Source organism: Eschscholzia californica, unplaced genomic scaffold, assembly GCF_041429995.1.
Source record: "Eschscholzia californica isolate CP2 unplaced genomic scaffold, dmEscCali1.0.p SCAF_5, whole genome shotgun sequence".
Classification (NCBI taxonomy): domain Eukaryota; kingdom Viridiplantae; phylum Streptophyta; class Magnoliopsida; order Ranunculales; family Papaveraceae; genus Eschscholzia; species Eschscholzia californica.
In genome coordinates, this window is record NW_028238472.1 from 8,976,727 (window position 1) to 9,001,411 (window position 24,685).

The 24,685-nt window shown below is 37.0% G+C and overlaps 3 protein-coding genes and 1 long non-coding RNA gene across 12 annotated transcripts; 3 read left to right on the forward strand and 1 right to left on the reverse strand.

Moving 5' to 3' along the window:
* The first annotated feature begins 696 nt into the window (after positions 1 to 696).
* LOC147536836 (uncharacterized) lies at positions 697 to 3,668 on the forward strand. Of its 4 annotated transcripts, none has more exons than XM_086638742.1 (3): positions 697 to 923; positions 1,683 to 2,018; positions 2,395 to 3,668. In XM_086638742.1, the coding sequence occupies exons 2-3, from the start codon at positions 1,915 to 1,917 to the stop codon at positions 3,347 to 3,349; spliced, it is 1,059 nt and encodes a 352-aa protein (XP_086494868.1). In that variant the 5' UTR covers positions 697 to 923; positions 1,683 to 1,914; the 3' UTR covers positions 3,350 to 3,668. The 4 variants fall into 4 exon arrangements, with proteins under 4 accessions (XP_086494868.1, XP_086494866.1, XP_086494869.1 ...); XM_086638740.1 differs by having other exon boundaries at positions 743 to 923; positions 1,683 to 2,056; XM_086638743.1 differs by having other exon boundaries at positions 873 to 1,007.
* An 11,461-nt stretch (positions 3,669 to 15,129) lies between these two features.
* On the reverse strand, positions 15,130 to 15,815 carry LOC147536837 (uncharacterized). Its single transcript, XR_015225651.1, has 2 exons — positions 15,475 to 15,815; positions 15,130 to 15,408 (listed from the first exon to the last, which is right to left on the reverse strand). It is a non-coding gene; the product is annotated as an uncharacterized LOC147536837 (long non-coding RNA).
* A 348-nt stretch (positions 15,816 to 16,163) lies between these two features.
* LOC147536838 (bax inhibitor 1-like) lies at positions 16,164 to 18,739 on the forward strand. Its single transcript, XM_086641868.1, has 6 exons — positions 16,164 to 17,034; positions 17,487 to 17,630; positions 17,721 to 17,812; positions 18,009 to 18,195; positions 18,294 to 18,449; positions 18,536 to 18,739. Exons 1-6 carry the CDS (start codon positions 16,906 to 16,908, stop codon positions 18,584 to 18,586), a joined length of 759 nt encoding a protein of 252 aa, XP_086497994.1. The 5' UTR covers positions 16,164 to 16,905; the 3' UTR covers positions 18,587 to 18,739.
* Positions 18,740 to 21,001: 2,262 nt separating this feature from the next.
* LOC147536839 (bax inhibitor 1-like) lies at positions 21,002 to 24,608 on the forward strand. Of its 6 annotated transcripts, none has more exons than XM_086638747.1 (7): positions 21,002 to 21,356; positions 21,456 to 21,610; positions 23,313 to 23,456; positions 23,542 to 23,633; positions 23,708 to 23,894; positions 23,994 to 24,149; positions 24,236 to 24,608. In XM_086638747.1, the coding sequence occupies exons 2-7, from the start codon at positions 21,482 to 21,484 to the stop codon at positions 24,311 to 24,313; spliced, it is 786 nt and encodes a 261-aa protein (XP_086494873.1). In that variant the 5' UTR covers positions 21,002 to 21,356; positions 21,456 to 21,481; the 3' UTR covers positions 24,314 to 24,608. The 6 variants fall into 6 exon arrangements, 5 of the variants coding, with proteins under 5 accessions (XP_086494873.1, XP_086494872.1, XP_086494871.1 ...); XM_086638745.1 differs by lacking the exons at positions 21,002 to 21,356; positions 21,456 to 21,610 and adding exons at positions 22,478 to 22,668; positions 23,080 to 23,208; XM_086638746.1 differs by lacking the exon at positions 21,002 to 21,356 and having other exon boundaries at positions 21,416 to 21,610.
* Positions 24,609 to 24,685: the final 77 nt, after the last annotated feature.

A 24,685-nucleotide genomic window follows, 5' to 3' on the forward strand; every position in this document is an offset into this window, starting at 1 on the left:
CATGTCTAGTTGAATTCAACAGTGAATGGGTGTCGGAAACATGAGCTTCGAGGCACATGTGTGCGAACATAGAGTTTTTCCAGACTATCCTGGAGATGTTTGACTGAGGCAGTGTCTTTAAAGGGAATTTCGAGAATTCCAGAACAATGGGAAAAGGAAAGGTCCTTCTGAATCTCACCTATGGAAAAATTCATCTCCGAACGACGTTCTTTACGTGCCTACTCTTAAGAGAAATCTCATCTCAGGATCACTTCTCAACAAAGCTGAATAAAAATTAAATTTTGCATCTAATAAAACTGTAATTACTAAGAATGAGACCTTTGATCAGAAGGAGGTATCTGAGCGGGGGTTCTTTGTAGTGAACGTCGAATAAGATTTTAATAATAACATTTTTAGTTTTGCTTATATCGTTGAGCCTTTTAATGTGTGCCATGGTAGATTAGGACATATTAACTGTACTTCTACTAAGAAACTTAAAGCTAATGAGTTTATCTGGACGGTCTTGATGATCACATTAGGTGTCATGTTCGTTACAAGCTAAACATGTTAAATTACCTTTTAAGAATGTCACAACTAGAACGACTAAATTATTAGAATGAGGCCATTTAGACTTTCCGCTGACTTCAAGAACTTAGCTAGTGAGGGGTAAAAAAATATTGCGTAACATTCATAAATGATCATGACTATTTTGAGTACACGAAAGATGGAGAATAAATCTTTGAGATTGAAGAATGATTTCACCATGATCCGTAAAATATTTAAGATTTTCTCCTCACATTTTTCCCACGAGAAATCGATTTTCACTTTTTCTTTTCGTTTGTTGGAAAAGTATTTTCTCCACCTTATTTTACCACCGAAGTATTGTCCAAAAAGACTTCTTCATTTCCAATTTCCAACAAAAATCCTTCCTTCACTTCAGTTTTGTAAGTTTTTTGCCCGCTCCATTTTTCTAATTTATTCGTCTATTTCATCGTGTAGTTTCTCAGAGATCTGAAATTGTAGTTCTGGTTGGTTGATTCAATCTCTCTCTCTCTCTCTCTAACTCTTGATACTCTATTATTTTATTTCTCTCTCTAGAGATTCTAATATAATATATATAGTTTGTCTTGTTGTTGTTGCTGAACCATCAACCCTAGATTCATAGTTACAATAATTCATCCAACAGAAGACAGATATTTGTTTTTTCATTTAACAATGTTCAAGTGAAATCTTGCCCTAACTGCAAGCACTTTAAACCCTAAATCATAAACCCTAAACCCCAAAATGTAAAGATCGAAATCGTCAGGTCTGTAGGAAGTACCTGGTGTAGGTGCCTGGCAAATATGTAAGTAGAATGCAAATGGAAAACGAATTAGGGTTCTTCTAAAGAGTTGAAAAAGGATAATATTAGCAAGTTTAAATGAATTAATCAAGAAAAATATAGTATATTGTTCAATGAAAGTTTATTTTTCCCATATTTGTTGATCCTATTATATATCCATCATGGTCACTGTTATGTGTATCTGAAATTAGGGCAAATACTAGGTGCCCGTCACAGTAAATAGGCCATAGCGGACACAATCTTACTCACATTCTCTTGTCTTAGCTCCTAGTCCTATATTTTTTACTCAGAACTAATGATGTACCGATAATGAACAATTAGTGGGGTTTCAATGATTTTGATGACTATATACTTGCAATAGGTGAAGCGTTGAAGGAAAGAAGTTACTTGTTGAATTTATAGATAATAGAAATTTCTGATGGATCCTAATGACGTGCCACCTGATCTTGATTCTCAAACATCGCATGCTTCGAATCCTCCTTTGCCTTGGGCAGGGGATTCAACTTCGAATCATGCTATAGCGTTGCAGCAGTCCCAGTTTCAGCAGTTGTTAGTAAGCACACAACTACTGATACAGCAGCAGGCAGCTGCACATGCTGCAAGGTTTAAAGCTGCTGCTGAACGTGTTGCTGAAATCAGCAAACGCTTCAATGGTGAAAAGAATGATGTATCTGAGGAGATTTCTGAAAAGAATGATGTATCTGAAGAGATTTCTCCAGAATTTGTACCCAAGAAGTAAGTAACGATTTATTTTTGTACAATGTGAGGATTCAAATATTCAATTGATATTTGCTTGTTATGGATGGTGAATTCTTCTTGTTTTTGGTTCTCAATCGTTGTGATTATAGACAGACTAGTGGGATTGAAGTGTTGAGACAGGCTAGTGGGGTAATCGATTTATAAACAAGATAATTCAATCAATGGAAATTTTCTTGTTTGTATGACCTTCAAATATATCCTCTGAAGCTCATTATGTTTATACCTCACCCATTTGGGTCTTCAGTTTTTTACTTGATAGTTTATGAATCAGTCACAGACTTATTTGTAGTGTTTCCCTTTTTTTACATGGACAGGGAAGAAGAACCAGAACTAAAACCTCATCCCCAATCTCCATCTCCTCCTAGGACTTTTAAGTCGAAGTCTAGATCTCCTATAAGGTACAGGAATAGTCACCGCAAAAATGAAGAGTACTTGCAAACCAACAGCAGCAGATGGAGTCAAAGAAGTCCCAGTTCTCATAGTCGTTACAGTGATAATAGGAATGATTCCGTATCAAGTTATAGAGGAGATATTGCTCATTCTGGTGATCGAAGGTACGATTCGTATAGTAGGAATGCAAGGAAGAGCGAGAAGGTATCTCCGTTGTCAAGGTCAACAACATATCGCCGTGATGATTCTGGTTCTCGTCGTCACTCTCGTATTAGATCTCCATCACCTAGATCAGGACAACGAGTATCGTCAAGAGCTCCATATAGGTGTAACATATCAAGGAGTCCAATTAATCCCAGTACCAGCAGTCCTAGGCGTGGCAGGAAAGGAAGTCCGAGCCATGAAGTTTCTAAAAGGAGCGTATCTTCCGAAAAAAATCCAGGTTGGGAAAAGAAAGCTGATAATGTAATATGTAATATAGACGGAGGAATATCTAAGCAGTGTAATGAACTCGGTGAATCTGCTATATATCCTCTACCTGAAGTTAATGAAGGTTCTCCTGGAGCAGGGAAAGAGTTGAATGTTGATCCGGGAGTAATTGTCTCTAATATGACTTCAAAATCAGGTGCTAAGGAAAGGGCTGCTAGTCCAAAACCTCATGAATATTCAGAGAAAAGGTTTAGCCGGGAGTCAAAACTAAGACAGAGAATAACAGAACACCACAAGAACCACCCTAGAAAGCATCACAGAGGGTCTGATGCAGTCGAGGATGACAAAAGAGAAATTGGTGAAAAGCAAAAACGGGAAAGGCTTGAAAGCAAGGTAAGTAAGCACAAAAGTGACGACGCAAGGGAAATGAAAAGGAAGTTTTCAGGATAAGTCTCTTTCTAGCTATGATATGACTTCTTAGTACAGCAAGTAACAATATGACCACAGAAATCAACCAACTAGTTATAGGAAACCGAAGAGCTCTTCGGCTTTTGGTTGTTCAATCTAACCTATATCCACCAGTTCAAGCCAGACCTGATGCTATTTTGAACTTTTTTGTGAACCTAAAGGTTGGTGTTTGATAGGTTTATTTACAGTATTGAGCATTGATCATACAGTTAGTATCAAACGCTTGTTAATTTTGTCTTGCATTAAAAAAGTTTGTAGTGAAAATAGTAGAGAGGAAATGCGTGTAGATTTTTAGCTACAATATGATTGTTAGACAAGTTCTAAGAAATGTTCATCTTCATCGTTTGACTTAGTCACTTGATAGTTTAATTAGATATGTTTTAAGACATGCTTTGATTCTTTCAGTGATGAGGGTTACTTCATTTCGAAGCTAATTCATCTGTAGAGCTTTCTTTCTATCTAATCCCATCCATGGATGATTTCCTCATGTTTGTCGTTCTTTACTTCTTTTAATACTAAACTGTCATTGTAAGAGGTTAACAGAACCTGTTCGGTGAGTTTGGCCAGTGGACTTTGACAATTACCTTCTTGTACAGTTAGGTTGTGTTTTTTTTTGTCTGAATTTGAATTGGCTGAATCTGAATTGGCTGAACTGAATTGTCTGAATCTGAATTGGCAGAATCTGAACCCGGACCTCCGCATTGAATTTTTTACATTTATACCCTTATAGTAAAAGAACAATTACTTACATAAAATCCAAATCTTTCAACAAAAAAAAATACATAAAATCAGCCTAACTGGAACATCAACCCTATCTAATGAATAAACCTTTTTGTAGCTTGCTTGCACCAATTCGACTCCTCACTGAATATTTTGGGGCATTCTTCAAAATAAAATGGGACAATATCTTTTGCAGCAAAGAGAGGACGTTTTCGTTCGTTTGGCGTAGTTAACATGGCCGTCACTAAGCTTCTTGTACTTGTTCCTGCTATCAAGTCAGAAATAATTTGCAATCCTTGTTCCATTTCCATCGAGTTTCTACGAAATGAAAATGCCATTTCAAACCATTAGATAAAAACTTACATGGTAGTTAACATAATAGCATGAATAACTATATGGAGAAATACTTGAAGTTCAGATTCAAGAAATGCGACTATAGTTGCAGGAATTATTCCTCAAACTCCACCTCCGTCTATGCTAAGTATCATAATTAGTTTCTCATTATTATTAAGGACCCCAGATACATTATATTTTGACATCGATAACCTAAATTATTCAACGAAGCAGAACAAGAAAATATATAGCTACTACACATAATAGCTTGTTGCCCTCTACTACACTTTTTATAAAACAAAAAGTAGATTTCATCGATGAAAGTTGACGTTTAGAAAACGCAGCTTCACTTCTTCATCATTCGTAGTATTCTTTCGGTTCAAATTAATCACATATTCTCACACTACTTAACTCATGTCCAAACTTTAATTATCAAAAGTAACCTATATCAACAAATCATTGTTTGTCTGCCTAAAGAAACTAGACTATCCAAATTCTAAACTCAAAACAGAAATAATGCCAACACATGGTCAAACTGAAGAGGCCATTTCTATACAAGATAAGAATTTAGTGAAACAAAAGAAAAATACAAAAAGTTACAGTAACCATGCTCTAGATTAGTATTCAAAGTTCTAAACAACCCGACGTATGCTATCACCGTATTCCTTTCAACAAAAAAAAAAAAAAAAAAATGCTATCACCGTATTCAAAGATACAAAAGAGACGATAGTTCCGAAGTTTAGCAGTAGAAACAACTAAATGATGTTAAAATATAGAAAAGTGAACTTACCACCCATTCCTTTTGATCCGCGTCATATGTCTCCCCACTGTTTGGATATATAAGTATTGGTTTAAAGTGAACACAATTAGAAAACTTTTAACGACATTGAAACAAATCACTAGTCCTCGAATAAAAAAAACGAGTAGTTAAAGTGAATATATCTACCTTGTTGTCGGCTCCGACTTTTATCTTCTATCAGAGTTTGATTGAGCAGAAGATCGCACAAGTCCAGTTGCAATTTCAGATACTCGAAATGGTCTTTTTCCGGTAATGTAATATTAGTACTAGTACTATTTTGATTAAGCTACATAAGGAGTTGAATTTATACGTAATTCGCCATTTTTAATGCTAAGGATTTGGTGGTTAGTTTCGGCGAGAAATGGGGTTGAGTTTTTACATGAAATTTCGAAGTATCGGTTTAGAAAACAATGATTTCCTATACCAAATGGAAATGGGATTTCGATGGAATTAAATTCAAACAACATTTACAAAAAATACATCAATCAAAAGCATATAAATATAGTCATATTTATCTTCAAACAACAACAAAGGAAGCTTCTCTATAACCAAGCAAACAACAACTCTTGAAATAAACACATTAATCAAAACTAGGGTTTTATAAATGGGTCAATGAGAGTCTGATTTTTGTGAGTTAAAAGTCCTATTTGGTTATAAAACTAGGTTTTATAAATGGATCAGTTGCACGAAGTTAATGAAGTATGAATAGAGGGAGATGAGTAATTTTTGAACCCTTACCTCGTTTGAACCGTTAATGGAAGAGAGAGCTTGTGAAACCCTAGCAGAGAGAGAAGGAGAACGAATTGTTGAAGCCCATTTTGATCTTTCGGCTTAGGGTTTTGAAACCCTAGATTTCTTAGTAAAGACGACAGGAGAACCAGCTGAAGAAGAAAACTCCCGTGATTTTTTTTGAAGAAACTCTACTTATTTTGAGTCTTAGAGAGGGGTAATTTCGAGATTTAACCTTTTCAGATTTGTTCCCACTCTTTTCAGACTTGTTTTGTAGTCTGAAAAAAATGGTCTCCATTCAGCCTATTCAGATTTCCAATCCATTCAGCCAACTTTTCAGATTTTGTTAAAAATGAAAAACAAACATCTGAAATCTGAATTGTGGTCCATTCAAATTTCAGATCTGAAAAAAAAAAAACAAACACAACCTTAGATGGCAGTTTCATAAACATGAACTCTTTCAAAGTTGGCATAGATTTCCTGATGTTCAGATCATTATTTAGTTTTTTCTAGTCTAAATTTTTTCGGACCTGAAGGCTTGACTAGATTTTTCTTCTTTGTTTATTAGAGATGAAGTTTTCAAGGAGTTCCTTTTCATGACTTGATGGCCATAGATGCCCATCAAGGCTTGACTAAATTTTAAGTTTTAAATTTTTTTCGGACCTGAAGGCTTGACTAGATTTTTCTTCTTTGTTTATTAGAGATGAAGTTTTCAAGGAGTTCCTTTTCATTTTTTTCGGATCTGAAAAAATGAAAAAACAAACAGCACCTTAGTTTTAGGGTTACTGTCACGGAAGTCAGATGCCCATAATTTGATGGCCCTTAATTGCCAACTTGTTTATTGTGTTTACTGGATACTTAATTCTATAAGAGATGGAAGAGAAAAATAAAATTTAGTAATAAAAAGTCAATCGAATACCAATTCCATTTGTATTTCTTCAACGAAAGAAATTCCATTTATATTGCAATTTTATAGTGTGTTTAGAGGAAGGATTCATGAGTCAAAATGATTTTAAGAAAAATCGATGAAGAAACTATTTTTTTGAAAATCGTTCTCTTTCAAAAATTGTTTTTATTCCTAAAGCTTTTCCTTCAGAAAATTGTTTTCATTCCGAAAAACGTGTTTTTAAAGAAATAGCTTTTTGCGTTAATTTTAAGTTTAAAATTTGAGTTTAACAATCCAAAAATCTTAACAAATCTGAAGGAGTGGATAGTGGAGTAAGATTTTTATGAGTCACAAGGTTTTTGGTAGTCAAATAGATCAAAACGTCTTAATTCCAACCATATATAATTTTTTGTAGGAATATTGCATCCATACACACTATTAATTTAAGATTGGTGTTTGTTTCAAAAGAAATTTAAAGTTGGTGTTTTAGAGAAATAAGAAAAGTTACCGGGACAATAAGTTTTGGGTGGAATAAATATTTTTTTTGTTTCCTCCAAACATCACCCTTATTTCTCAGTTTTTTTTAACTTTCTTCTTCCCTTCTCACCTCCACTATAATTCCGACGTCCTCTACCATTAATACTGGACGATCACCAACACCAAATCAGTAAGCTACTATCTCTTTTCTTATCCCTTCTTTCTTTTCTCTCTCTTCTTTCTCTCTGTATTTTTTCCCTCTCTCTGTATTTTTTCCCTCTCTCTATGTTTCGCCGGAAATTCGTCTGGATCTGGAATCTGGAAGAACCAGATCCAGATGAAGGGTTCCGGCAAAAGGGTGCTCCCTTTCACAGGAACTTAGAAAAAAAAAAAAACAGAGAAATGAAAAGAGGAGAGAGAAGAGAAGAAAGACGTGGCCGACCAACGGCTTTATGCCGACGATTTGAGGGGTGTGTTTGGTGGGTGCTTTTTGGGTTTTCCATCTTTTCCCCAGAAACTCTTCTTGTTTCTCCAAAGCGCCCACCTAATTTTATCTGTCTCCAAAACAAACCTAGCCGGTGAGAAATAACTTGTTATTTATTCTGAGTAAGATTTGTTTACCTATGTGTAATCTCATCCCATATATCTAGAGGAAAAAATGTATCCTTTTGCATCTAATGGCCAGCTCTACTCAACACACAATCACAAAATGAGAACCACCCAGATTCAAAATGAGGCCTACGTGGTACAATCGACGGTCCACATCTCGTTCACTAACGTATCAAATCTGCCAAAAGGCCAAGTCAACCTCGAGTTTGGCTAAACTAATGATGTTCAAATCGGTTGCTTCATATCGAACTCCCTTAAAGAGAATCAACGCGCCACCGATATCGAACTCACCCATGAACACATAACCCATTGTAAATGTACCAATATATTTGTTGGAATCGGAGCCTATTTTGGCTCGAGCCGACTCGTCAAACTCAGAAACGGAACGCGCCATTGCGTTCATCTCGTCGAGCTCTACAATTTAGAGCCAAGAATCACTCAAATCCGATTCCGGATGAATGAGAGATTCAAGGTTAAAGTTTGAACGAAAAATCGGTTGAAATAGGTACTAAAGCGTCAAAGAGGACAAGTCAAGTTGAGGGGCATTTGCGCGAAGAGGACGCGCGCCAATCTGGACGGTCAGCGTTCATCGCGCGGGATTTCGCGCGATCCGACAGCTGGCGTTCGCTCCGCGCGCGGGCACGCGTCTGGCTACGATCTAACGGTCGTTTGGATCAACTGTGGGACAATTTCGGGACAGATCACGCCCATCTAGCGGCTGCTGTTTCACCCGAGTTTTTGAGCCAGATCTGATGGCCAAAAATTCACCCGAAAATCCCAGTTATATAACCAACTCTTCCCAAAGAGTTGTGTCCCTAAAAACCAAGAGTTTTGTCCCCAAAACTCTAGAGATGTGTCCCAAAAGTTTATACCTATTCAATTCCTATAAATACCACCCAAACTCACTTCATTTTTCATTAATTCAATTCATTCTCTTCTTCTCTTCCCTTCTAACGATTAGAGGTTCTGGTTAGCCTAAAATATCTAATTAAAGAAGTATTTTCTAGAGGTTCTTGTTAGACTAGAATATCTGAAAAAGGAAGAAAGAAGTTTCGAGTGAAATTTGAATTTCAGAAGCATCTAGAAGATCATCCGCATTAGTCCAAGAGCTCATAATACTGACAAAGGTTCGTCCGCTTTCAGAATATAGAAGTACCATCTTAAAATTCTGAAAGGTTAGTCGTTGTATCCCGAAGGCATTCACCCTAACGTTTGGTACTGTTAGGGGGGTGTAAAATGTCTTAAGGAAAGAGAATTTATTCTTGCCTCGACTACATTAACACCTATCTCGGTTAGTCCGAAAGAAGGAATATTGATTAATTCCTTATTAGTTTATCTCTCTATAAGTTAGAGAAAGGAAACTCTGTCTAAATTAAGCCAAGACAGAGAGAAATCGACTTATCGATTAATAACCAGAGAACAACAATCTTAAGACATTTTATATTATTTCTCTAGTTATAAGAAATTGATTTGTTTTAAATTCTGTGTGTTTCAGAAATGGCAAGAACAAGAACCACTCTACGGGTTATTCCGCCTAACACCACGAATGGGGAAAAACCAGAGAAGTTCAAGGGAACTGACTTCAATCGTTGGAAATTGAAGATGATGTTCTACCTCACAACATTGGGCCTGGTTAAATATTTAACCGAAGAGAAACCCACCTATGCAGAAATAGAGGATGAAGCACAGCGTACCGCTGAAATAGAGGCGTGGAAACAAGAAGACTTCTTGTGCAAGAACTATATCCTGAATAGTTTAGATGACGGGCTCTATAATCTATATTCGGTTATAGAAACATCTAAACAACTGTGGGACACCCTTATCAATAAGTATAAGACTGAAAAGGCGGGTGTCAAAAAGTTCATCGTAGGACGATTCTTGGACTACAAGATGACTGATTCAAAACCAGTTATGACCCAAGTCCAGGAACTGCAGAGTCTCCTACAGGAACTACAGGCAGAGAACATGATAACGAATGAACCTTTCCAGGTCCGAGCTCTGATTGAAAAATTACCCACGGGGTGGAAAGACTTCAAAAATTATCTCCGCCACAAGAATAAGGATATGAGCCTTGAAGAACTCATCCTAAAGCTTCGAATCGAAGAGGACAGTCGCACTGCCGAGAAGAACTCTGAAAGACTCTCGAATGTGAACGTCGTAGAGACTGGTTCAAGTAAGAAGCGTAAGCATCTGTCTAAAGACGGAGGAAAGCCGAAGAAAAAGACGAGGTTCGGCCAATGCTACAACTGTGGCAAACGAGGCCATATGGCAAAGGATTGTCGTTCCAAAACCGGCAAAAGACATAAAAAGCCGAAAGACCAAGCCTCGCTGATAGAAGATACCGAAACTCAGAATCTATGTGCTATGGTTATTGAAGCCGAAGAAGTGACTGAGAAACTTCAGAACTTGAACCTCTGTGCAGTGGTATCTGAAGTCAACCTGGTTAACAACCAGAGAGAGTGGTGGGTCGACACCGGAGCAACTCGTCACATCTGTGGTGAGAAAAGTCTCTTTTCTTCCTATATCGAAGCAGCTGAAGGAGAAACCTTGTTCATGGGAAACGACTCAACCACCCAGGTCAGAGGAAAAGGGAAGATCAAACTAAAGTTCACTTCAGGAAAGGAAGTAACTTTGAACGATGTACTTCATGCTCCAGATATCCGAAAGAATCTGGTTTCTGGCTCTCTTCTAAGTAAGAATGGGTTCAAACTAGTCTTTGAGTCAAACAACTTCGTCTTGTCTAAGAATGGGATGTATGTTGGGAAGGGCTACTTATGTGGGGGGTTATTTAAACTAAATGTAACCTCTGTAACGCCAAAGGCGTCTATTATTATTAATGAAATTAATAATTCCGTTTATATTGCTGAGTCTTTTAATATTTGGCATGAAAGACTAGGACATGTGAATAACAAGTCATTAAAGAAATTAATGAACTTAGAGTTAATTCCGAAAGTCGAAATTGATTCAAAACGAACATGTCAAACATGTGTAGAATCAAAGATGACTAAGACATCGTTCAAATCAATAGAACGAGACACAGAACCTCTAGATTTAATTCACAGTGATATTTGTGACTTAAAGATGGTTCAAACCAGAGGTGGTAAAAAGTACTTCATCACTTTTATCGATGACTCCACTCGGTTTTGTTATGTTTACTTACTAAGGAGTAAGGATGAAGCAATCGATAAGTTCGGGCTTTATAAAACCGAAGTGGAAACTCAACTTAATAAAAAGATTAAGGCTTTGAGAAGCGATCGAGGTGGAGAGTATGAATCTCCTTTCGCCGAGATATGTGCGAAGAATGGCATAGTTCATCAAACGACGGCTCCTTATACACCTCAACAAAATGGTGTAGCAGAACGGAAAAACAGAACATTAAAAGAAATGATGAATGCTTTCTTAATAAGTTCTGGTTTACCTCAGAACTTGTGGGGGGAGGCGATATTATCGGCTAATCACTTATTAAATAAGTTACCCCATAGAAAAACCGGTAAAATTCCATATGAATTATGGAAAGGAAGGATGCCATCCTTTAAATACACGAAAGTGTGGGGGTGTCTGGCAAAGGTATTAGTTCCTCCTCCTAAACGGGTCAAGATAGGACCTAAAACTGTGGACTGTGTATACATAGGGCCCGCAATAAATAGTGGCGCCTATAGATTTCTAGTACAGAAGTCTGAAATCGAAGATATACACGTAAACACCATTCTAGAATCGAGAGATGCTAAGTTCTTTGAACACATCTTTCCTTTCAAACAGAATTCAGAAGTCTCATCTGAAAGTAGAAAACGGGTAAGAGATGAGGAAGAGGAAAATCTAGAAACATCTAAAGAAGATGATATGGAAATCGAGGAAACAACACTCGAACCTCGAAGAGGACAAAGAACAAAGAAAGCTAAGACATTTGGTCCTGATTTTCTAACCTATATGGTAGAGAATGAACCTCAAACTTTCACAGAAGCAATGGCTACTCCAGAAGCTCCATTCTAGAAAGAAGCTGTTAATAGTGAAATAGAATCCATCATGCAAAATCATACATGGGAGCTAGTAGACCTCCCACCGGGTTGCAAGCCTCTAGGCTGCAAATGGATTTTCAAAAGAAAATTGAAAACGGATGGATCTATAGACAAGTATAAAGCAAGACTTGTCGCAAAGGGATTCCGATAAAAAGAAGGGTTAGATTACTTCGACACCTATTCTCCAGTTAGTCGAATCACCTCAATAAGAGTGTTAGTAGCTATAGCATCCTTATATAATCTAGAAATTCATCAGATGGATGTGAAAACCGCTTTCTTAAACGGACAACTCGAAGAAGAGATATTATGAACCAACCAGAAGGGTTCATAACTCCGGGTCAAGAAAAGAAAGTGTGTAGGTTAGTGAAATCACTGTATGGGCTAAAGCAAGCTCCAAAGCAGTGGCACTTAAAGTTTGATGACACATTATTATCAAACGGATTCAAGATCAACGAATGTGATAAATGTGTCTATACAAAGGTAACTGCTAAAGGATGTGTTATTCTATGTTTGTATGTAGATGACATGCTAATTATGGGAACTAATTTAGATGTCATTAATACAACTAAAAAGATGCTTTCGAAAACTTTCGATATGAAAGATTTAGGGAAAGCAGAGGTCATTCTTGGAATTAAGGTTTCCAAGACGGCTGAAGGGATAAGTTTATCTCAAACACATTACGTTGAGAAAATCTTAGGAAAATTCAGCAAAGATGACCTAAAAATGGCGAATACTCCGATAGATCCAAGTATTCACTTAATGAAGAATACAGGGAACGCAGTAAGACAATTAAAGTACTCTCGGATTATTGGAAGTCTGATGTACCTAATGAACTGTACTCGACCAGACATAGCCTACTCAGTCAGTAAGCTAAGTAGATTTACGAGTAACCCGAATAATACACATTGGAACGCCATAACGAGAGTGTTACGGTATCTAAGGAAAACAAAGGAGTACGGACTCCATTATACCACATATCCCGCAGTCTTAGAGGGATATGCAGATGCAAATTGGATATCAGATACCGACGACACTAAGTCAACCAGTGGATATGTGTTTACACTGGGAGGGGCTGCCATATCTTGGAAATCTTCGAAGCAAACGTGCATTGCTAGATCAACAATGGATTCAGAATTCATTGCTCTAGATAAAGCAGGGGAAGAAGCAGAATGGCTGCGACAATTCCTTGAAGATATTCCAATATGGCCAAAGCCGGTGCCTGCAATCAACATACACTGCGATAACCAAGCAACGATTGCACTGGCACAAAGCAAGATGTACAACGGTAAGTCTCGACACATTCGTCGGAGACATAATACCGTTAAGCAACTTCTCTCTGAAGGGATCATAACTATAAATTATATAAGATCCAAAGATAACCTAGCGGATCCATTTACAAAAGGGTTATCTAGAGAGTTAGTAGTTGCATCATCAAGGGGAATGGGGCTAACGCCTAAAGTAAATGAGTAAAGGCATGGTGAAACCCTACCTAGATGACTGGAGATCCCACGATCTAGGTTCAAAGGGCAACTGAAGCTATATCCTGACTCGACAGTAACACTGTAAGAGATCTCTATCTCTTACCCATTCCTAGGATGACAACAGTGTTACCTGCATTGAGAGGTTAAGCATTAAGCTTTTAATGAATCCGAAAACTTAGAACTTGATTCTAACGTGAGGTATAGCAGGATACCTTATTACAGATAACCTATATGTGTGTGAATTGATGCCGGTTCTATGGGAAGGTCGTCTAGGCCGACTTCTCTAAAGCACACACGAAATCGGGAATGTTCAGGGCCGAAATGAACACAACCGAGAACCTAAGTTAGTAAGGGATTAGCTGTGTGATAGCTATTTTGGATTACAATTCCCAGGACTCAGTTCAAGACGTAAAGTTCACTGCCGTCCTTGTAGACCTTGTAGTTATTCACTAGGAAAGGTTCAAAGTCGAAAGACTACCTTCTTCCGATGCAGCGAAGTTCCGCTTATGAGCTCTGTCAGTGTCAGTCTGTCAGTATAGTATGTCTGCATATATCATAGCATAAAACCTCAAATTTTCATTCATGTGGGGGATTGTTGGAATCGGAGCCTATTTTGGCTCGAGCCGACTCGTCAAACTCAGAAACGGAACGCGCCATTGCGTTCGTCTCGTCGAGCTCTACAATTTAGAGCCAAGAATCACTCAAATCCGATTCCGGATGAATGAGAGATTCAAGGTTAAAGTTTGAACGAAAAATCGGTTGAAATAGGTACTAAAGCGTCAAAGAGGACAAGTCAAGTTGAGGGGCATTTGCGCGAAGAGGACGCGCGCCAATCTGGACGGTCAGCGTTCATCGCGCGGGATTTCGCGCGATCCGACAGCTGGCGTTCGCTCCGCGCGCGGGCACGCGTCTGGCTACGATCTAACGGTCGTTTGGATCAACTGTGGGACAATTTCGGGACAGATCACGCCCATCTAGCGGCTGCTGTTTCACCCGAGTTTTTGAGCCAGATCTGATGGCCAAAAATTCACCCGAAAATCCCAGTTATATAACCAACTCTTCCCAAAGAGTTGTGTCCCTAAAAACCAAGAGTTTTGTCCCCAAAACTCTAGAGATGTGTCCCAAAAGTTTATACCTATTCAATTCCTATAAATACCACCCAAACTCACTTCATTTTTCATCAATTCAATTCATTCTCTTCTTCTCTTCCCTTCTAACGATTAGAGGTTCTGGTTAGCCTAGAATATCTAATTAAAGAAGTATTTTCTAGAGGTTCTGGTTAGACTAGAATATCTGGAAAAGGAAGAAAGAAGTTTCGAGTGAAATTTGAATTTCAGAAGCATCTAGAAGATCATCCGCATTAGTCCAAGAGCTCATAATACTGACAAAGGTTCGTCCGCTTTCAGAATATAGAAGTACCATCTTAAAATTCTGAAAGGTTAGTCGTTGTATCCCGAAGGCATTCACCCTAACGTTTGGTACTGTTACGGGGGTGTAAAATGTCTTAAGGAAAGAGAATTTATTCTTGCCTCGACTACATTAACACCTATCTCGGTTAGTCCGAAAGAAGGAATATTGATTAATTCCTTATTAGTTTATCTCTCTATAAGTTAGAGAAAGGAAACTCTGTCTAAATTAAGCCAAGACAGAGAGAAATCGACTTATCGATTAATAACCAGAGAACAACAATATTTTGACAAAAACCAGAGATATACCACTTGAATGAAACAATTGAACACTGTATATTACAAGCTTAAACTTCTTACAAGGGTCAAATAGTATGAGAACCCAGTATCACTTGAAAACATCATAAATAGATACAAAATCATCTCATACAAAAGTCTCATAACAACTATGACAGTAAAAAGAAATTTGAAATTAGCTTCAAATCTGGTTTCTACAATCGACACCTGCTAATGCATACGGATGTCTTCATCTGAGTGTTGAGATGAGAAAGGCCTTGTAAATGCTTATATATTTAGTTCCAAATGCTGCACAATTAGATATCAAAGGAATCACCACAAAGTTGACAAAGAATGAAGAAACTATCGAAGTACCTTCCATGTGAAATATTGCTTTTCTGTCCAAGACGCATCATATGTTCCTGGAGCGAAACAAAGATCAAAACGATTATAATTTTAGTAAGAGGCTGAGACTCCGAGTGGATACTTCAACATATACTGCGAGTTGTTATTACCCAATTTTTGAAATGACCTACTAAACCATATAGCTAATTTACATACAATATTTAGATCAACAAAGTAGACTTAATGACTATATTCAACTGCACATGAACAAGAAATATACAGAGTTCACTTTGATATGCAATATATCGTTCGAGAGACCGAAGGTCTTGGTTAAATCTCCCTTACAACTTAAATGGGTTCGGAAGAGAGTCAGACCCAATAGACTATAAATAGATATGGAGGTGAGATAATTCTGGCTAAAATCAGATAGACAGAGGAGATAGCCTCTCTAGCTCTAAAACTTGCATCTTGTTTTCTGTTTAGTTTAGAAAAATATTGAAACAAAATCATTGGAGATGGACAAAAAAGAAATTAATAAAGAAAACTGTTATTGAGAGTTGAAATGTCCGATACTACATAGAAGGAAAACAAGTAAATTGTGTTCAAGTATAGTAAAAAGTGGATTAGTATTGGTAAAAATACTTGTTGAATGTGAAGAAAACAATGAAAAATGTCATAAACAACTCATCTAATTTGAAGAAAGGAGACTTCAGATTGAAGAAACAAAAAGTGGTATCTTAAATGATCATGGATTTAATGTTTTTTTTCTGTTTTGCTATTCCATGAGTTATTTCAAATAGAATAATTGAGACAACTGATTCAAAGAAGATACTTATCATCTTAAAACAATTTAAGATCAAATTCTTATAGATTCAACAACATCCAATCAAAATAATCACAAACAAACTGAGATTACAAAATAATAACGAAATCTATCTCAAGGAAATAAAATCTATCAAGAGAAGAGAATCCAACTCTCTCCACGGTCCAAATTAGAAAATTGAACAAAACCTGGGCTAGATTGAGAGATTTTTCGAGAGAGGGAGAAGAAGAGGGCCCGGTGGGATGGGTTTTGGTTGAGAACAATTGAAATCTAAAAATTGTAGTCCTTTTATATAAGGGTAAAGAGGGAATAAAAAATTGAAAAATTGAGGGCTGAGCAAAGTTTCCTAGAAACTTCCCTTTGGTCTTTCACCGTAGTCAACAGACTCAACTCAACACGGTGTTTGATTGTGAAGTTTTTTTTTTTTTTGTTGAAACATATGATTGTGAAGTTGGCAAGAAACTTCAAAGGGACTGTCAACAAAAAAAAAAAAAAAAATCGAAGGGAATTGTTACCTATATAATAAGGAAATACTCTGCTGATTTGTAGCAGCTACAATCTTTTCAAAGTAACTGGAATTAGTCTCTCCTATCCTTTGTTTTTGTCACCACCAATCTTTCCAACAGAAATAACAAGTAATGGAGTGGTCATTCTCTTCTTCGTATTATGATGATGGCCAATCGTTTACCGGAAACAGATGGAGATCTGAAGATACTCTCAAGAATTTAAGTCAGATTTCACCACTTGTTCAAAATCATCTCAAACTGGTAATTCTTCTTTCGATTTATGTTTTTATTTTTCTTCCATAATATTTTGTGCCTAGACTTGTCTGGGATTAAGATTTTATTAACATCAAAAGAAATTAGGGAGTTAGGGTTGTGTGAGAATAGGAGAATGAGAAACTAGCAACCAAGAATATAAAGTATAGGTCCCTCTCCTTTCATTGCCAATTGGTTTTGAGTTGGATGACCACAACTTAACAAGTTGGTTGTTGAAATCGTAGACTAGTTAAATTGATATTTCTATAAGCTTTGAAAATACCAACTGCCAAGATTTTGGAGAGGATACACAATTAGTCAAGTATACGCCATATGTTTATAATGTCAAAACCTTCAATCTTGGTTGATTGTGAAATAGGGAAACTATCATGTCTTTTATGATTCTGCTTGAAAGATGAACTTTTGGATTTAATGTTGGTTGTCTTCACATATATTTGCAGGTATATGTGTCATTGTGCAGTGCATTGTTAGCTTCAGCAGTAGGTGTATATTTTCATATTCTTTGGAACATTGGGGGTTTATTAACAACAATAGCATGTTTCGCAAGCATTATCTGGTTAACCACTACTCCTTCTCATGAAGAGGTAATTTTCTCTATAGTTAATAAATCAATCTGATTTTAACTAGTTTGTGTTTCTCATGTGTATTTATTTATTCATGTGTTGGTTTAACAGAAGAAGAAGGTTAGTCTCTTGATGGGAGCAGCTTTTTTTCAAGGAGCTTCTATTGGTCCTCTCATCGATTTGGCTATCTCCATGGATCCAAGGTTCGTTTATCTTGTCGATTTTACTGGTTTTAGAATGTTCGCTCATTAGTTTGGGATTTCTGAGAACCTAATACAACTTAAGATGACTAATGAGGTTATGACAAAATAAGTCCGTTCAATGTTCTTGCCATATATATGTTGTTCCGTTAATTGCTATTTCGACTTCAAATCATTCTAATGATTCTTCCTTGTACAGCATTGTGGTGAGTGCATTTGTGGGGACAGCAATAGCCTTTGGCTGTTTTTCCGCAGCAGCTATGTTGGCGAGGCGACGTGAATACCTATACCTTGGTGGCTTACTGTCATCTGGTGTATCAATTCTTCTTTGGTTGCAGTTAGCTTCTTCTATCTTTGGAGGTTCAGCTGCCATGTTCAAGTTTGAGGTAAGAAGAAAAACAACACGTTTAGCACGAAACTACTACTTGCCTCAGAAACTTGGCTGGGTATTTTATGGAAGTTAACTTTTATATCGTTGTTGCAGTTGTATTTCGGATTATTAGTGTTTCTTGGGTACATGGTGGTGGATACACAACAAATCATAGAGAAAGCTCATCAAGGGGATCTCGACTATGTTAACCATGCACTGACCCTTTTCACCGATTTTGTTGCTGTGTTCGTCCGAATATTAATAATCATGGTGAGTATGAATACATTATCGTAGTCTTGTTTATAGTTGTGATGTTAATAAATGGTTGATTTGACATATTCTTTCTGGAATTGCAGTTGAAAAATTCATCAGAGAAAGAAGAGAAGAAGAAGAAGAAGAATAATTAAGAATTGGAATGTTGTCTGGTTATGAAGAAAATGCATGGATTGATTATAGCACAGTTAGTTTTAGATATGTTTACCAGTTATATTTGAGTAGGAAGAGTGAAGTGTTGACTCCTCCCTATGTAAATAAAAGATTGAATCTCCTTTGTTTGCTTATATTGTCACTTTTTTTTTTGATGAGAGCTTATATTGTCACTTGTTTAATAGTTTGTGAGCTCTGCTAAATTCAAAGTAATAATTATGTTTGGGGCGTCCAAAAAAATCCTGAAATAAAGTTAAAATGTGGTTTGAAATGAAATCTTATGAGAGTGGGTAAAGTCTGTGTCTACTATAAGCTAACATGACAATTCTTCTTATAAGAATCCAAAACTAAGGAGTGGCGGGATTCATGATGATATATAAAATGTCTAGCTGTTGGCTAACGTCAATAAGTTAAGAATATATCAAAAGTCCAATGGGCAACCCAGCCTAGAGGGAACAGGACTGTTGGACCCGCAACACTCCGTGGGCTGAAATATCTCAAAGGAGGAAACGCCTTCTAGAAGATGTATCACCTCGGTGCGATACATACGAAGTATCCTTGAACATAGGAACTTCTATGTAACTTAGGAGATAAAATAAACGGAATATTCCTAACTACGAACAGTAGAAAATTTCCCCAACGGTGGATCACAAACGCCTATAAAAGGGTTTCAAATCACCTTCTTCAAGGTAACCTCACTCACACTGACTCTCCGGAGCGTAAGAGGGGTTTCCGAATCCTTTGCAGAGTTTTTCCTAGGTTTCTAAGGAGCAAGGAGCGGGAGTAGAAAGGTGTATCAATCACTTTGAGGGAATATTTATCTACAACAGACGATGTCATGCATCAAGTCTCTTTTCTTTCACTGATTAGCGGAAAACTAATTTTCGACATCAGGAATATTGTTTTCAAAATAAGATCTCCCAGATATTTTCCGAAAACTAACAGATCTAAGGATAATCCAAAAGACAACAATTTTTTACGAATTATCTTAAACATCATAAACATGGACAATATAACACATAAAAAACATCTAAAAAATTCATGCAAATAGTGACTTTGATACCACTTGTTGGGATATTCATCAATAATACTTGGGGGCTCTAAACAATTAATATCTACAATATGTCCCTCCGTCCCCCACACCCCCACCCAATGTAACTGGTATTAAATAGGTCCTCATAAATTAAATAGACCAAAAGGACCATTGATCGAAACAACCAACGTATTATATATAATAAGTCTTCATGGTGAAAAATACTAACATCCAGAACAAGGAATAGAGTTCCCTGCTATTTTAGAGTGAGAAAGAACATTTTCATTCAATGCAATACTAAGGTGGATGAGTTCCACGAGAAATCGTGTTTTGACGCCTAGATTAGGATCCAATCTGAAACACTTTGTTATGATCTCTTCATTTTTATCCATTAGAGGCTTGATCATATTAACAAGAGATCTATACTGGACAAGTTTTTATTTCAAGTTGATCACTTCTCTCCTGGGTAGAGACGAAGCATCAAAGCTTTCTCTATCCACAAGAGTGATCAAATGATGAATGGAAGAAATAAGTTTTTTTTTTGTTAAGAGGAAGAAAGAAGTTATTTAACAAAAAAAAAAAAAGAGGAAGAAAGAAGTTGAAGAGGGTTAGAAAGTTAAAAGAAAAAAAATTGGGGAGGAAGTTGTGATGCAACCATATATACATTTAGAAATGATAGAGCGCCCAGCTAGAATGCCCAGTAAAATGTCCAAATGTCTTCATTTAGAAACAAAAGCAGTCTCCACCGTAGTCAAACTTTGAAAAAATCATGTCCTTCAGTGAATTCCACGTCAACTGACACCCTTTTGGGCACCGAGCTGGGCTCTAGCATCTCCCATATATATTACGTTTTGTTTCAATCGTTGGATAAGACATGCAGAGATCCATCTGATTCGAAAGGGCAAAATGTTTCAATCGTTGGATCCTAAGACATGCAGAGATCCATCTGATTCGAAAGGGCAAAATCGTCATACCGCGTGTGTAGTACATGCACATTCAACTTAACACTGAGTTGACAGTTTCCGTCCATATGGGGACATAAATCAAATTTTTTTCATAAAATGGAGTATAGTCCAAATATTCATTTAACACTGTGGAGTAAATCATCTCCCCTTTCTTTCCAAGAAACTTCAGAAGAAATACTGTCACACTTAATTGTCTCCTTTTTTTTTTTTTTGTTGAAAAATCACACTTAATTGTCTTCCAGTGGGTAATAGACTTTTTTTGTTTTTTTTGTTTTTTTTGTTGAACTAATGGGTAATAGACTTTTTTTTTTGTTGAAATAAGTAGTCAATAGACTTTTTTTTTTGTTGAAATAAGTAGTCAATAGACTTTTTTTTTTTGTTGAAATAGTGGGTAATAGACTTCAAAAAAAAAAAAAAATTGTCTTCCTTATATATAAGGTTTCCTTCTCCCTTTCATCAAAAAAAAAAGAAAAGGTTCCTTCTCCCGGACACAGATGGAGATCAGATACTCTCAAGAATTTCCGTCAGATTTCACCACTTGTTCATAATCATCTCAAACTGGTAACTATGCTTCCGATTTATGTTCTTATTTTCTTCGATACTCTATATATTAATCCGTGGTTTTCAAATACCAAACTTGGATTTGAGCGAAAACCTATGCTATAAAGACGCCTTATTTGCCTCCGGGCGTTACTCAGCGCTCCCACCTGTGACTATCAAGTTCAGTCAAGAAACTTCGAACGAAATATCAAGGTCAGTATTATGCTTTCAACAAAGAAAAAAAAAAGGTCTCTCTGTGTTGTTATAAAAGTACTCATAACTGGAACTAATTTCTCTATCCTTCGTTTTTAGTCACAAACCTTTCCTACAGAAAAATAATGGAGTCGTCATTCTCTTCTTCGTATTATGATGATGGTCAATCGTCTATCGGAAACCGATGGAGATCATCAGATATTCTCAAGAATTTCGGTCAGATTTCACCACTTGTTCAAAATCATCTCAAACTGGTAACTATTCATTCTTCTTCCAATTTATGTTTTTATTTTCTTCCATAATCTATTTTGCCAAGAGTAATCTGGATAACAAATGAGATTTTGTTAACTTCAAAAAATATTAGGGTTTTTTTTTTTTTTGTCTTTTTATTGGAAATCAACAACGGTGTCTACAACACTTCGGGCGGGTGCCTTTAGCCCATCCCTTTTAGTTTTACTGCGCTTATTGGTGAGGTGCCTTTATTTCTGTCATTTACTGTGTCCATATTTTAAGAAAGTATGAATATATGTTTCAGATCACCTAAATAGTGTAAACGAACTTAAATTACCATTCAAAGTACAACCGTGATAGGGTTACCCTCCCATCTCACGAACTAGGGGGTATTTTTGTATTCTTACACCTTTCAGGTGTGTGAACACTTCTGATTTTATCTACCACATAGGTATGATGGTGTACAAGGGAGGAAGGTGGGAGGAAAGTTCATTATTTTTGTTCAAAGTAAGATGTGTTATTTTTCATCTAATGGCCAGCGTTAATCCACATACAACCATAAAAAGAGAACCACAGAGATTCAAGATAAGGCCTACATGGTACAATCAACGGTGGTCTACATGTCCTAACTAACGTATCACTTCTGCGAAAAGGCCGCATCAAAGTCAGAGCTGGTATGCTAGAACTTTCCAGGTACATTCTAGGTTACTTTCTAGGTTCATTCGCCGAACGTATCACTTCTGCGAAAAGGCCGCATCAAAGTCAGAGCTGGTATGCTAGAACTTTCCAGGTACATTCTAGGTTACTTTCTAGGTTCATTCGCCGAACGTTTCACTTCTGCGAAAAGGCCGCATCAAAGTCAGAGCTGGTATGCTAGAACTTTCCAGGTACATTCTAGGTTACTTTCTAGGTTCATTCGCCGAACGTTTCACTTCTGCGAAAAGGCCGCATCAAAGTCAGAGCTGGTATGCTAGAACTTTCCAGGTACATTCTAGGTTACTTTCTAGGTTCATTCGCCGAACGTTTCACTTCTGCGAAAAGGCCGCATCAAAGTCAGAGCTGGTATGCTAGAACTTTCCAGGTACATTCTAGGTTACTTTCTAGGTTCATTCGCCGAACCATATAACTCTTCAGCCCTTATCACTTCCCCGGCCTAATCAAAGTCAGAGTGGGGTATAGTAGAACTTTCTCAGTACGTTCTAGGTTCGTTCGCCGAACCATATAACTCTTCAGCCCCGATACTATGTCCGGCCACTCTCCCGGCCAAGGCATACATAATTCTTTTCCAAGAAACTTCAGTCGAAATATCATAATTCTTTTCCAAGAAACTTCAGTCGAAATATCGTTTACTTCACAAAATCCTATAAATAAACCTCTTAGTTCCAAATATCTACAAATCTTTTTAAACGGACTCGAAACAGTTTCTCCTGTACCTGCTATAAATACCCTCTTGAGTTCCAACCTTCGTTTTTATCACCAATCTTTCCAACAGAAATCACAAGTAATGGAGTCATTCTCTTCCTATTTTGATGGTCAATCGTCTACCGGAAACCCATGGAGATCAGATACTCTCAAGAATTTCACTCAAATTTCACCACTTGTTCAAAATCATCTCAAACTGGTAACTATTGTATTTGCGCAAATTTCTCCAATTTGGGGCAAATTTCAGCGCTTCAAAAATGAACTTTTGAATTTAATCTTGGTTGGGTTCACATATATTTGTAGGTATATGTGTCATTATGCAGTGCATTGTTAGCATCAGCAGTAGGTGTATATGTTCATATCCTTTGGAACATTGGGGGTTTACTAACAACAATAGCATGTATGGCAAACATTATCTGGTTAACTACTACTCCTTCTCATGAAGAGGTAATTTTCTCTATATTTAATAAATCAATCTGATTTTAACTAGTTTGTGTTTCTCATTTGTATTTATTTATTTATTGGTTAACAGAAGAAGAAGGTTAGTCTCTTGATGGGAGCAGCCTTTTTTAAAGGGGCTTCTATTGGTCCTCTCATCGATTTCGCTATCTCCATGGATCCAAGGTCTGTTTATCTGGTAAATTTTGCTCGTTTTAGAATTTTAGCTTATATGGATTCGATGTTCCGCCCTTATACAGCATCCTGATGAGCGCGTATCTGGGGACGGCGATGGCCTTTGGTGTTTTTTCAGCAAGACGCATGTTAGCGAGACAACCCGAGTACCAACACCCTGGAGGCTTACAGTCAGCCGGTGTATCAATTCTTCTTTGCTTGCAGTTTGCTTCCTTTATCGTTGGAGGTTCTTCTGCCATGTTTAAGTTGGGAGTAAGAAGAAACATAAACCATTTAAAGCTAAATTACTACTTTCCTCTGAGACTTAGGTGGGTATATTTACGGAAGTTAACTTCAATATCGTTGTTGCAGTTGTGTTTCGGATTATTAGTGTTTGTTGGGTACCTGTTTGTGGTGACCCAACAAATCATAGAGAAAGCTCATAATGGAGATCTCGACTATGTTAACCATGCCCTTACTCTCTACACCGATTTTGTTGCCGTCTTTGTCCAAATATTAATGATCATGGTGAGTGTGAATACATTTTCATAATCTTGTTTATTGTTGTGATGTTTATAAATGGTTAACTTGAAATATTCTTTCTGGAATTCCAGTTGAAAAATTCGTGGGAGAAAAAAGAGCAGAAAAAGAAGAGGAAAAATAAGAAGAATAAGAATAAGAGGAAGAATTGAGAACTGGAATCTGGTCTGGCTATGAAGAAAATGTACGGATTGATGATGGTACAGTTAGTTTTGGATATGTTTACGAGTTATATTTGAGTAGGAAGAGTGAAGTGTTGGCCAACTCTTTCCTCTATGAAAAATAAAAGGTCAAATCTCTTTTGTTTGCTTATATATATTGGCCGGATGTTGAGGAGGAAGTGTTGTTCCCTGGTTCCTTGGATTCAAGGTTGGAGCAGCTTATTGATGAGGATAAGCGTGGTACTGTTTACACTAGACGTATATAATGAGTGTTATTCCTTTTTGATGTCCTTCTTGGGAATGGGGTTTTATGTTTTTTTGATGTATTTTCTTTTGGTGCATTTTTTTGCTACCCTGGTAAGG

What these genes read in the sequence shown, in the direction of transcription:
- LOC147536838 (XM_086641868.1), top strand. Translation starts at nt 16,906, where the DNA reads ATGGAGTGGTCATTCTCTTCTTCGTATTATGATGATGGCCAATCGTTT. An exon ending in CTACTCCTTCTCATGAAGAG is followed by an intron (nt 17,631 to 17,720) that starts GTAATTTTCTCT and finishes TTGGTTTAACAG; the next exon opens with AAGAAGAAGGTTAGTCTCTT. An exon ending in CTGCCATGTTCAAGTTTGAG is followed by an intron (nt 18,196 to 18,293) that starts GTAAGAAGAAAA and finishes TCGTTGTTGCAG; the next exon opens with TTGTATTTCGGATTATTAGT.
- LOC147536836 (XM_086638740.1), top strand. Translation starts at nt 1,740, where the DNA reads ATGGATCCTAATGACGTGCCACCTGATCTTGATTCTCAAACATCGCAT. An exon ending in CCAGAATTTGTACCCAAGAA is followed by an intron (nt 2,057 to 2,394) that starts GTAAGTAACGAT and finishes TTACATGGACAG; the next exon opens with GGAAGAAGAACCAGAACTAA.
- LOC147536839 (XM_086638744.1), top strand. Translation starts at nt 22,831, where the DNA reads ATGTCCGGCCACTCTCCCGGCCAAGGCATACATAATTCTTTTCCAAGA. An exon ending in GCTATCTCCATGGATCCAAG is followed by an intron (nt 23,634 to 23,707) that starts GTCTGTTTATCT and finishes GCCCTTATACAG; the next exon opens with CATCCTGATGAGCGCGTATC. An exon ending in CTGCCATGTTTAAGTTGGGA is followed by an intron (nt 23,895 to 23,993) that starts GTAAGAAGAAAC and finishes TCGTTGTTGCAG; the next exon opens with TTGTGTTTCGGATTATTAGT.